Source organism: Protopterus annectens, chromosome 3.part1 (genome assembly GCF_019279795.1).
Source record: "Protopterus annectens isolate FY-2018-M chromosome 3.part1, PAN1.0, whole genome shotgun sequence".
Taxonomy (NCBI): Eukaryota; Metazoa; Chordata; order Ceratodontiformes; family Protopteridae; genus Protopterus; species Protopterus annectens.
The window spans coordinates 732362146-732375046 of record NC_056732.1 but is presented as its reverse complement, the minus strand read 5'-3'; the positions used below and the strand labels follow the sequence as shown (position 1 = coordinate 732375046).

General features: G+C 38.7%; 1 protein-coding gene across 1 annotated transcript in view; it reads right to left on the bottom strand.

The window, feature by feature from the left end:
- The window catches only part of PKHD1L1 (PKHD1 like 1), a 1597738-nt gene that overhangs the window by 1157461 nt on the left and 427376 nt on the right, over nt 1–12901 (bottom strand). The window contains exon 21 of the mRNA XM_044066249.1: nt 8422–8535. Coding sequence (XP_043922184.1) covers nt 8422–8535 — 114 coding nt within the window. The remainder of the gene's footprint in view (nt 1–8421; nt 8536–12901) is intronic.

Genomic DNA, 12901 nt, shown 5'->3' with positions numbered 1-12901 from the left:
TGAAAGTTTTTATATCAAATAATACCTTTTCAGGAAAAAGTTAAAAATAAACAAGAACTGCTTATATTGTAGTTAGGCACTCAATAGTTTATGAGATACATGAATTTCCTAGGGCATTTTCACAATGCTCAAAAGTGGTTTCCCAGTTTATGTGCAGCATAATCCCCAATAGTCTTTTTACATCTTAAAGATATTAATGCAAAACAGCAGGCCTGTATTGTATGCTCTGTATGTTATTTTATTAAAAATATGAGAATATCCAACATTCCAGGTGTAACATAAATGAAGTTTTAAAACTGCATTGGGAGGACCTGTCATTATTTCGGCTTCCTTCCTGCTTAGACTTATCATAATTTGAGCATGTTATATAATGCTTCCAGCAAAAAATAGTTCATGAAAGCTAATGTGTCATTTCAACTAATAATATAGTCTCTTTGTAGGTGTCTCTTCTTTCTCTGCCCCCTCACCTACCCTCCCCAGTCCCACTCCCAACTTAAATGTCTCCCCAGAGCTGCACTGAACCACATATTGTTCAGAAGGATTTTTAAGTATCTGCTGACAATTCCACAAATTAATTTCTCCTCATCTCAAACATAAATCAGGTCCTTCAGTCATCCAGTCATACCATCAGCTCAGTGCTCTGTTTCACATGAGCTTTGTGCCACCGACATTCCATTTCCAGATCTGATGGGACTGATTCATGTTTTGTGTGACCTTTCATCATCTGTACAGTGCAAGGTTGGAGGTGTACATAAGACCAACTCCTGAACTGCCTCTAGTACTCTTGAAACTCTTTTTTGTACTGCCTCAACTAATGTAATATCCTTCTTCTTCCTTAGGTAAATCTTCCATAAATGCATGCAGTACTCTGATGAGCCATCACCAGGGAATGATATAAGCTGATATACTGTGAAAATTATCTCTGGCTTTCTGGTGTTTATGCATTCACTGATGCATTTGAGCACATTATATACACAGATTGAAAAGGGTCACTAAACACGTAATGCTTGACCATTTTTCTTTCCATTACATAACCATGGACTTAATATCTACCCCATATATTTTTGAATTCTTTCACTCTCTGTGACATGATTAACACTTTACAAAGGCTGTTCCAGTTGTCCACCACCCTGTGAAATCATAAAATCTTTTCTGTGTCTGCCCTGAAAAGTTCACTTTGCATCTGAAGATTGTGTCCCCATGTTCCCCGTGTTCCCATACACCCATTTACCTGAAAGTTATTACCCAGTTGGACTATAGGAATTCTCTTGATGGATTTATTTATTTTTTTTGTTACATGAACACTCTGATTTATTTCTTCAACATTATATTTGATGATCTAATGTCTGCTTTTAAGCCTCTTGTGACAAAGGAGCACCATTTTCTTCTGGATTTTACACATATGCCTTGTTGATATCTGTTGCCTGTCGTCCCTTCAGTTTTCTAAGAATGCTAAGGAGTCCCATCAGGTCACATTGTGCATGTTTCATCTTTAGACTTCTTTCAATACATTTTCTTTTGTGAAAGACTAGAATTAACCATACTGTACTGGCTTTTCTTTTTTTTTTTTTTTCTGTGTGGTTTCTGCCTATTTTTCTGCCAATCACTAGGCCTCCCCCAGTAGATCTTCAGCCCATTTGTTCTCCCATTGCTGAAAAGCCCTCTACCTTAAGACAAGAATCAGCTAGTGGGGGTCAGCATATCCATACTGTTGAACCACAATATTATTATGTTGTTTTGCAACAGCATTTCTGAGGCAGTCCTCATTTTGTCAGAATCTACCCTCCTAGAGTCCAAAAACCTTGTTTTCTGATAAGCCCAATAGTTTTCCTGATGGTGACGAGACTTACTCTCAAATGCCTGCCTAATTCCTGGATTAATGGCCTATCCCTCCTTCCCCATTGGAAGGCAAACATCCAAGACTGCTCTTTTTCAGTCAGGATGTAGTACAAGCTGTGAGAGTCTTACTATCTACAGAATATTAACAGCAATGCTGCTATCGTGGCTGCAATCAAAGTGTTTCAGATAATGACTGATTCAGCAAATTCCCACATCACCAGTACTTCATCTTTCTTGGCCATTTAAGGACATCATTGACCATTTTCATATCTTTTTTTTTTTTCTTCATTTATTCACCCTTATACAAATTTTGATGTGTTGTCAGTATCCACAATGTTCCACAGTGCTTCCTCTGTATTTACATATGTGGGATTTTCCTAATTCCTCATCTTATATGCAGCACTATCCCCTTCACGTACCCTCAGTTTCTCATATTAGCTGATTGCCCTGATAAAGTAGGTTTAGTCAGTTCTCTGCACTACCACTGATCTCTGATACATTTTGTCCTCCACTTCTCCCAACACATATCTTCTCACCAGGATCAAAATGTGACTTTCTCATTCTGACATTGCTGAACACAGTGAAAATCACATAATTTTTGTTTTTGGAAAATCAAATATTTGCTCTTTCTTTGAGAAATAGCAACCTTAGATTATGTGGTTTTAAAAAAAAATTGTTGTGGTCCACTGTGGCACCTCCTAACGGAAGGAGTCAAAAGAGATTGTTTTTACCATCTCAAAAGAGTTAGTGCCAGCCTTCTGTGTAAGAGGAGGTTTCAGCTATGTTCACAGGACCCTGGTGAGACTAAATAATCCATAATTTCCCTATACATTTTCCTTACCCCTTTTTGCATATGAAATATCTTAGTTTTGCTTCAGTCACTAGTCCAGTCTTCCATGATCAATAACCAGTCAAACAGATTTATTGGTCATCTCCTTCAGGATTCCTGAAGGCAGGCCATCAAACCCCTGACTTTTGTGTTCCTTCATTTCAGAGTTTTCATGCCGCTTCTTGCTCCAGCCAGGTCCCCTCTGTTTCCTCACCTTCCCTCAGTAACTCTGGCTACCAGAAGGGGTACGCAGTACAAGAAGCTGAAACCCAAAACTATGAACTAAGTCTTACTCTCAAGCAATTAACATAGTCAGCAAACAACAAGCTGATGTTTCACGATCCCAAAACATTGATGACCCTTGGCCTACATTTTGATAAACGATTGCCTCTTTTTCATTGGATTACACAAAAAATCATTTACATGTCTTGATAAACGAGTACAAATGCAATGCCCATTCATATTCACACTCATATTTTATTGCAGTATTTTATAATAAAATATTTTACAAAGACATTTAAAAATTATTAGTACAATAATACAACTTATACAAAGAGCTGCAGAGTGATACAGAGGTTAACACCGTAGCCTCCCAATATTTTCTCCATTTCAAGCCTCAGATTGGGCTATTATCTCAGCATAGGCTATATGTCCTTTTTGTCCCTGTATGGATGTTAAGGCCCTTGTTCTAGTTGCCTTCCACACAAATAATTTCTTGAATGACAATTCCGTTCTTAGGAAGACCATTTAATACTGTGCAGCCAGACATAACTACCGAGTGACAGTGAGTAAGGCAGATGGTACTGTAGAGTATGCCCTACCACGTAACTGACATTGGCTTTAACAAGTATTTAAAATAGCTAAATGGTAAGGCATACTGTACAGCAAGTAGTTGCCTTAGTCAGTAGTGCAGTACACTATTGGCATGAATGACTGAAATTCGTGAATGAAACACAGCCATTATGCCTGTGGACAATGCTGGGGTCATTACCATATTATAGTGATGACATGAAGCAATGTGACAACATCGCTGTGTGTATGTGGGACAGGTCAGTATGTGGAAGCAGGTTTGCCTATATTGTCAAGGAGTCTGTTGCTGTTAAGGAATTTCCTTCCATGCAATGAAAATGCATTTTGTTTTTTTGTTTTTTTTTTGTTATGAACACAAGTATGTTGTTCATCTCTGCATACTAAGAAAAATACTGTCAGGAACAACAGTCACTGCACTGGCAAGCAACGCACAACTCTAGAGCTCTCCATTCTTTTCCCATAGCTTAATGCTTCTCGCACAAGTTGAAACACCTGGGTTCATTTGGAGAACGGTGTACAATACAGGGGGGCTCTTGTTCACATATAGGTAAGTCCTGTATAAAAATGAGCAACATAATTCTTTATCTCCTTATCTGCTGTTTGAAGGACTGCAGAATGTCTAACTGACCTACTGGTGCCCTATCATGGTTCATTTAAAAACTGGAAGCTGGGCATGACCTGGCTGAGGAGTTTTCCTCAGACATGGGCATCATTAGGATAGGGGAGGAATGCTGGTATCATATTGGTGATTGATAATAGAGAAAACCTAATGAACTTCAAGGGTGGGAAGCTAGGCAGGAATGCCCTGAATGGCATAATAAGCATTTTTCCTTTGCTTCTACTTATTTTTTTATACATATGTTTTCTGGTCCCCTTGCCTAATCAGTATTGAGCCAACACCATTGCACATTAATTTTTTTCCCATCACCGGAGTGGGAGCAATCCATGACAGGACTACCATACATGTAGTCTTGAAGGGTGTTTCAAATATGCCTTACTCCCTGTGTTTACTCACTGATGTATGAACCTGAAACACTGGTGGGCATCCTGTCCCCTCAGTGTGATGGTTGCATATTCTAGCTCACATGGGGCTACCATCAATAACATGGGATCACCAAGCCCATACCCACAGGTCCAGCAGTCATTTGTTACATGCAAGCCTGCACTTGCATTTGAGCAGGTGGGCCAACTTGGGCTGCAACACCCTCCTCCCAGGATGGGTGAGCTGGTGTAAGCCACTGACAACCACCTTCATCTGACCAGTCCTTCCAGTACCCAAGCTGCTGTTCAGTCTTGGTTCATCCTTTTTGTAGTCAAGACTTTATCCCTCTACACTACAGAGCTGGGCTTAATCATTTTTTAATATTTATATCTTTTCTCTTTTATCCTGTTCAGCTTCCAGCAAGTGCTTATCAAGCTTATCCATGGAATTAGGTTTCCAGCTGTGTGGTTCTTCCACCATGTGAAGTGGAGGTGCTGCTGATGGTGGCTCTGCATGTCATATACCTGTTCCATTTTGTGTGGGTTTCTACAAAGCCTGGGGTGGAGTCATACTGCACCATGTCATGGTGACAACATACTTCTAGCATCCCATCTTCCAACTATCATGGTTTTCTGATTTGCTCTTTTGTTTACAGTATGGGCAAAGCATGATGCAAACTGTGTTGCTTTTCATGGGAGGCAGGATCTGCAGTCCAACCACAACTACTTATCTTCACAAGTACTGACATTCTGTTAAATAATTTAGTTCATTGTCAGTATATATTCACTTCTGACCTTCATATTTTCTCTCCATTGGACATCCTGATGAAAGATTTGCTCCACAGGTGTCTCTGCCATGTACCACTGTTGCTGAGGTTGTAATTGAGGAGCATGAGTGTGACAAGGCTGGGAGTATCTTACTGAATGGTTATTTACCTGCATTGTCTGAGGTGGCCCAAACACATTTGGAGCAGTATGTTGGAGATTTATATGTCATGGATGGAGAGCCTCCTGGAGAAGCCTGTACATTTTCTGAACTAGCCAGCCCCTACCATCAGTCCATGGTTTTTCTCAGCCCCCATCTTGTAGACTTTTATATATATTTCCTTTTCTGGGACCCTCTGCTTGCTCTCTCTTTTTTCTACTTTTCTGTACACACCTTTCCTTTTTTGTTATGAATCCAATAGTGCCCAGATATGTGATCACCATAAGAGTGCAATTGTTGCAAATAATATATGGCTGCTGATTTGTGTGCAGCTCTTGATGCACTCCTGCTGAAGGGCATGGTAACACTTACAGCCTAACTACTGCAAGTATTGTTTTATATTGCAATATATCTGACTGAGTTCACTTTTCTGTTCTCATTAGCTCTTGCTATGTATTGCACAGCCACTCTGTCTTGTGCTACTGTGTATTTATTTCACTGAACATCTGTGTCTGTCTGCACAGTTTTATGGCACACCTGGGTTCATCTTTATAGTTGCACAATGACTCTATCTGTTCTAAAGTGCAGCTAGTTGCCTGTAAATGCTGTCCATTTCAATTGGATACTCAGCATTTCTCTATATCTCTATGCAATGTGCCTTAATTGCATAAGGCTTGCACAGACATGCAGTGTACCTCTATGAATCCTATCTAAAAGTTCCCTGGCTAAGTGGTACTCCCAGGAATTCATGAAAGGTGTATGAATCAAGTTGTTTGACAATAAAAATAAGTCCAAAAATGCTTACATGCATAAAATATTAGATATATAACTTTTACAATAATTCCACAAAATACATTTCATACACGAAATTAGACTAAATTATTAACTATATACAGTATACGACATGCAAAAGCCATAAACTATATTTAAGCAATAATCAAAAGTGTGCATTTGTATGTACGCGCACATGCGCACGTGTGTGTGTGTGTGTGTGTGTGTGTGTGTGTGTGTATGTGTGCGCGTGTGCATGTGTGCATGTGTGTGTGTATGTGTATGTGTGTTGTGTAGTATTTGCGTGTGTGTGTGCGTGTGTGTGTGTGTGCGTGTGTGTGTTGTGTAATATTTGTGTGTGTGTGTGTGTGTGTGTGTGTGTGTGTGTGTGTGTGTGTGCGTGTGTGTGTGTGTGCGTGTGTGTGAAATGCCCCCATTGCTTTCATCCAGAATGAAGAAGACAGTTTGGGATGCTGTAGTGCAGTTCCTTGGCCTGGGGACAATTACATGGACTGCCCCAGTTGTGAGATGCCAGACCCTCAGGCCATTGCGACAAAGACTCTCCTTTCTTGATATTGAGTTGAAAAAGGAACAAGAACAGGAGCACAAACCTCTCCATGGCTACCTGGATGACGGCCCCCTCCAGAGAGCTGTCTCTTTGTGGGATAGAGGAGTCCAGTTCCCTCCAGATAGCTGTCTCTTTATGGGATAGAGGAGTCCAGTATCCAGAAACAAACAAGCTCAAGATCTGTAGGTAGGAAACTGATAGTTGGCAGGCATGATGTTCAGAAAATATGTTATGCCTAAACCTCATTCAAGAAAATGGTTTAAAACAGGTACAGCAACATTAGAGTAGATTAGATATGAACTGTTGATGTATATACAGAAACTTGTTATTTTACATTACTACATTTTTACTATTTAAGGGAAATAAATTCATTTTTTTCTATATATGCATCTAGGTCCTTTTGCTATCATTATTTAAGCAATACTCCAGGTCAGAGTGATAGCTATGGTGGGACTTACTCCTGACTGGTTACGCTTGGTTTTGAGGGTGAGATCAAATGGGCAAAAAGCTCAATCCTTGAGGGAGAAAATCTCATTATGCCCCCCACCTGACACCATGTATTACTGCACTTACAGCTAGTATGTATGTATGTATGTATTTATTTAGTCATTAATTCATTCATCTTTGTTTCCCGAGAAAGTCCGACTGGGCAATGCCTGTTTTCAGTGGAGGCCCAGGGAGAAATGCTCCGTTATTTTACAATAGCATAAAAATAGTTCCAGTGAAAACATACAATAATTACATTTATACACATATAGTAATTACATTTATACATCCGAAGATGAACATTCAGTGTTACATTTACACAGACTGAAGTTGGTATAAAGAAATCATATGTATACAACAGGGTCTAAAGCATATATACAACATGTTCTACTTACCGTATAGGGATTATATAGGCAACAGCTATGGAAGCACTTAGTAGCTGCATATACCTTTATGAATAAGCACTGAGTCTGGCCATTTTTATGAAAGGAAGAAAGTAAGTCGATAGGACTGTAGAGTATCATATTCATATAAAGAAAATGAGTAGTGTAAATGCACATCCGAGCTTCTATTTACTGATTAGTTTCTGGCTTCAGTGCTTCCCACTTTTGTAGTAACAAACTTTAGTTTGCAGAATGTTGTTTCAAAGCTATTTCTATTGTGTTGTTTGGTATTTGACTGCCATGACATCAATCTGAATGATGCTTATCCTTATTTTAAATATGCCTACTTCCATAGTTTGTGTTGTTGAAAAGCATACTTTTAGAACTCGTGTACTAAGGCATTAACAGGAGGTATATTACTGCACTTCAGCAAGAGATATCATAGGATACTTCCCAGTGGAATGTGGTGACAGCCAAAGAAAAGAAAGGATAAAGGTTTATCGGCATTAAACACTGTATAATCAAATATTAGCCAACAGCTAGACTTCAATGCTGACTGATTGTTATTTACTTCGCATGGTTTAACCAAAATGTGCTCATTCTAATTTCAGTGAAGGTTTCTAACAGAGCCATCAAGACATTTCAGTGTTACTGCTGGCTTATTTTTTCACTAAATCTTATCTCAGTTAGATGAGTTTTAAAATAAGGGAAAAATGGCGGACTATAATGCATGGCAGACAGCAAGACCAGAAAAAAATAACATTAAAACATTTTATTGTTTCTCAGCAGGAAAGGTAGGTATTCAGTCAGAAACAAATCATTGTCTTACCCATGTGACAGGTGATTCGTAATCCTGGAAATATATCACACCAGATGCTTGGTTTTGATTCACAAATTCTTCTGGACATTTAGCACTGAGCATGTCAACAAGTGCAGCTTTGACCTGCAGATTACAAAAAAAAACCCAGTGAGATTAACAACTGAAATGAAGCTTTTCTTTGTGAATATGTCTAGTATAAATGTACAACAGTGTTCCAAAGAATCAGTTTTGAAATAAGCACAGCCACTTAGCTGGTACATAGGTAATACAGCATCAAGGATACATTTCAAAATAATTAGGATGTAGAGCATGTGATAATTTGATGATACAGACTTAGTGAGGCAGTCCAAATGTGTACAGCCTTGTTGCAAAGTTCTGTGCAAGCCATCATAATTAACATAAACAATACAAATTAGAACGGAAAATCTTGCACTATAAACAATAACATTCAGGGCTTTGTTAGCTATAAATATAGAACTGATTGAAATACTTTAACCAAAATGAATAAAACACATTTTATAGAGGGAAGGTGAGAAAATAACGTGGTCACAATTGTCATTAGTAGATATCTATATTATATTTTAAATATTTATTGCAAATCTAGAGATAATGAAAGTCTGGAGGGTTAATTCTCGTTCTAGAATCTAACAAAACATTTTATCAGGAATATTTGTTGGGTCTCAGTGTTCACATTCTGAGCATGGCATTTTGTCTCAGAGAGCAACCCATAAGCTTATCATCAGCAAAGTTTTCATCCCACCCTAGCTGAATCCTTATAACACACTGTTGTGTGGTTAAGACAATTATGTTTGCTTTTTGTTGTAGCAACATTTAGATTTATTTCAGACTAGATCTTAAAAAGAAAAATGTAAAAGTAGCTAATATTTAAAACTTCATTAGGCAAGATTATTCATTTAATATCTGTTTGTTTACATTTTTATTCAGGGTAGAACACTGATCCAAAATGACTCATTTTAGGCACAGCCCGGGGAAAGAACAAAAGACACATAATGAAACAGCAAAAGATGTACAGAAATGATCCACAAAAAGCACAACCATGCTAAAAAGGAAACCCAATAAGCTAATGACATTATCTAACAATAACAATGAGACAAATATAATAATAATTAAAAAAATAGCGACAAATACCATGAGGAACAAGAAGGAGGTGAGGAAAGCAGATGTTAAGGAAGTATGGAAAGTAAATTAAATGAATAAAAAGGTAGGAAGTATAGAAGAGAAAAATAGGAAAGGGCGAATGTGGGAAGAAAGAAAATTAGAAAAATAGAAATTCTGACAGTAACCTGCAATGTGAAAACAAATTATGTCTTGAAAGAATTTCATTCATTGTGATCTGTATTTCTGTTTCTATGTTATGAATTCTGTGTCAGCCAGAAATAATGCATTTGAAATCCATGGACTTTCTGGGAAAGACATTATTGTAGAATAATATGCCACTTTACTGTATAAGAAGAAGTTGTTGGATTCAAATAACAGCTATCAGGCCAAAGAAATTAAAACAACAATCTCATTATTTTTGAATGTTCTAAGTATCTACATTATCCATTGCTAATTAATACAACTTTGAGGCCTCAGGCAATGGAACAGCATACAGATGCAAACAGTTTTAAACTGAATAATGTGCTTGATTTTCAAAATTACTCTGCACTAAAAAAATACACATGAAATATACATTGTTTAGGTGTTTCCAGCAGTGGCCAGGTTTATTACAATGTGTTTTATTTTTCTAGAAAAAGAGAGGAAGTGAGGGTATATATTCTTCATTTCAACCTGTTTTATTCTCAAGGAAGAGGAATAAGAAGAAGAAGAAGAAAAGATGAAGTGAGGGGGTGGCTCAAAGACCAAGCAAAAACAAAGTATGTATGCTAAATTCAACAACAATCAAAAATAAGTTGGACAATATGATTCAGCGATGCCGTTATGCTATTGGTGACCTAGAAAATGTAGCAAATATATAAAAATCGAAAAGTGCAATGGACTCCAGCCATCAGCAGAGCCAGCTAGAAGACAAGGATGAGATGAAGCGGCTTATAGCTAGTTCTTCTGTCTTGGAAGATGGTTTGTGGAAGCCTAATTCCTGGTAGACACCAGGAGACTCACATGACATTCACTCAGATTATGGTTCCCAACTCTACACATGCAGCTTGCTTATATATCCCCTGCTCCCTGGGACTACAAATGAGTTATCACAGAGGGAATTGGAGGCATTCTAGGTGAACCATTACACCAAGATTATCTGAAAGGAGGAGATATAGTATGCAGACAGTGGACAGGCAAGGAAGCCAGGAGAACAATCAGATGGCTGTATAGCACAGAGAGGCAAATCAATTAAAAGATACAGAAGAGAAATGAAAAATGGCAGATGGTGAAAAGGAAAGGAGGATGACAAACAATAAATTGTTTGACTAGTTCAGGGCCATGTTTTGATTTATGTAATTGAAGCATTTACTTCTAAAATATTCATCAATACAGCATGAAGTAGGTTTAAGGGTTCTCCTCCTCCTTTAGAATATTCCCTCTTCAATGAAATATGGCAATCTTGTGGTTAGTATAAGTGAGTAGTGGGGGAGTGGGGTTACTGCCCCCACATTAAGGGAACTTTCTGCAGAAAGCACTTTTTAGGTGCAACAACAACTTTCATACTTTGCTCAGTGTGTCACAAATAATTTTTTGTACTTCAGTGCTTGCATTGTAGAGTCTTGCAGCAGCCCATTTGTCCACCCACCCATCAAACCATGATCCATCCTCTAGCCAGCCATTAGCAATTCCCACTTTATCTGATTTAGGGTCATTATAATCTAAAGAATATGGCAGCCAGCAAGTAATGAGAATAAGGCAGACAGTTACTATAGCTGTGAAGCCAATTTATTGCAGGTCACATGCATTATCATGCAAAAACATCTGTAATTTGCATATCACCAGTTTTACCTGTTTGCATGTGCTTGGTTGGGATGGGAAAATATGCTGAGACCTCAAATGAAAAACTCATATGAACAGAGGGAGGAAATACAAACTATCTATAGAAGGCACCCCAGACAGTAACCAACTCACAGAGCCAAATGCTATGAGACCGGAATGAAAACCACAGCATCATTCTGCCACTCCATCAAAGGGACTGAATCAAAAGCATAACAAGTACTGAAATCATAAGCAGGAACATATTAATCATGGATGAATATCTAAACAGACATTATAATCCTGCCCCTACCTTTTATACTACTACTGCATCTGCAATATTTAGCCCAACATTAGATTATGGAAGGAATTTGTTAAGATACCATGATGTGTACACCTCCATGTAGACATTGCGGTACCTTTCCATGATTCATCAACCACCCTCGCATGTTACTGCATGGTTCTCCAACAAGAAGATATACAGCACCAGGAAGGGCTGACCTCATGGCCATGCTAAATGCTAATGAGGCATTCTGTGGGGAGAAGAATATGCTAATTAACCATGTGCTTTCTCCCAGGAAGGCATCTACATGGCCAAGTGATTCAAGAAATTGTTTGGTTGAGTAGATAAGCAAGGCCATTCCACCATACTGTGGCACTGAATCTGGCCAAAATGCTGTGTTAACCACCTAACAAAAATATGGTGGGAGTAACCACAAGACAACAATGATTAGTCCTTAAGTACCATAATGACACCAATGGTGATATGGAGATCAGGGTAGGAGGGATGCACTAGATGCCAGGAATTACTCTTTAAAGTGTAGTAATGGCATTAACAGCGTATGGGGGTCAGGAGGTGAGGGTAACTACTGAACACCGGCGATAAAGTACTGTAACAGCACCAACATCATAATAGGGATTGAAGGGGGGAGGAATCATGGGACACCAGGGATAACTTAAAAAGTAAAGTGCCATAATGACACTTACATCATAGCAGGGATGGGGCATGGGTTGGGAGATATACCAGACTACTATGGCCTAATAGAGATGTACTGTAATGGCACATATCTATTAGGAGTTGGGGGATACACTAGACTACACTGGCTTAATAGACATATGCTGTAATGGCACTTCAACAGTGTTGGAGATGGGGATAACCACAGTAGGTCAGATGGAGTAGGGACAGGTACATTTATTTTATTTAACATTTGTTAACCGGGAAAGTCCAACTTGGAATTAAGCCAATTTTCACTGGAGGTCTGGGGAGAAATGGTCCGGATGCATGTCTTTGAATGTGGGAGGAAACTGGAGCACCTGGGGGAAACCCACACAAATGCAGTGAGTGTGTGTGTGTGTGTGTGTGTGTGTGTGTGTGTGTGTGTGTGTGTGTGTGTGTGCGCATGTGTGTACTTGTGTGTGACAGAGAGTGATGGGGGGGTGCCACTACCTACATGTGCAGCAGATTAATACCACGATGTGTCGATCAGCAATGATCTGCACAACATGGTACTAAATTAGATATGCAAATTAGCTGATAATGAAGTCTTAACTCATTACGGCTAACATGTCTCTG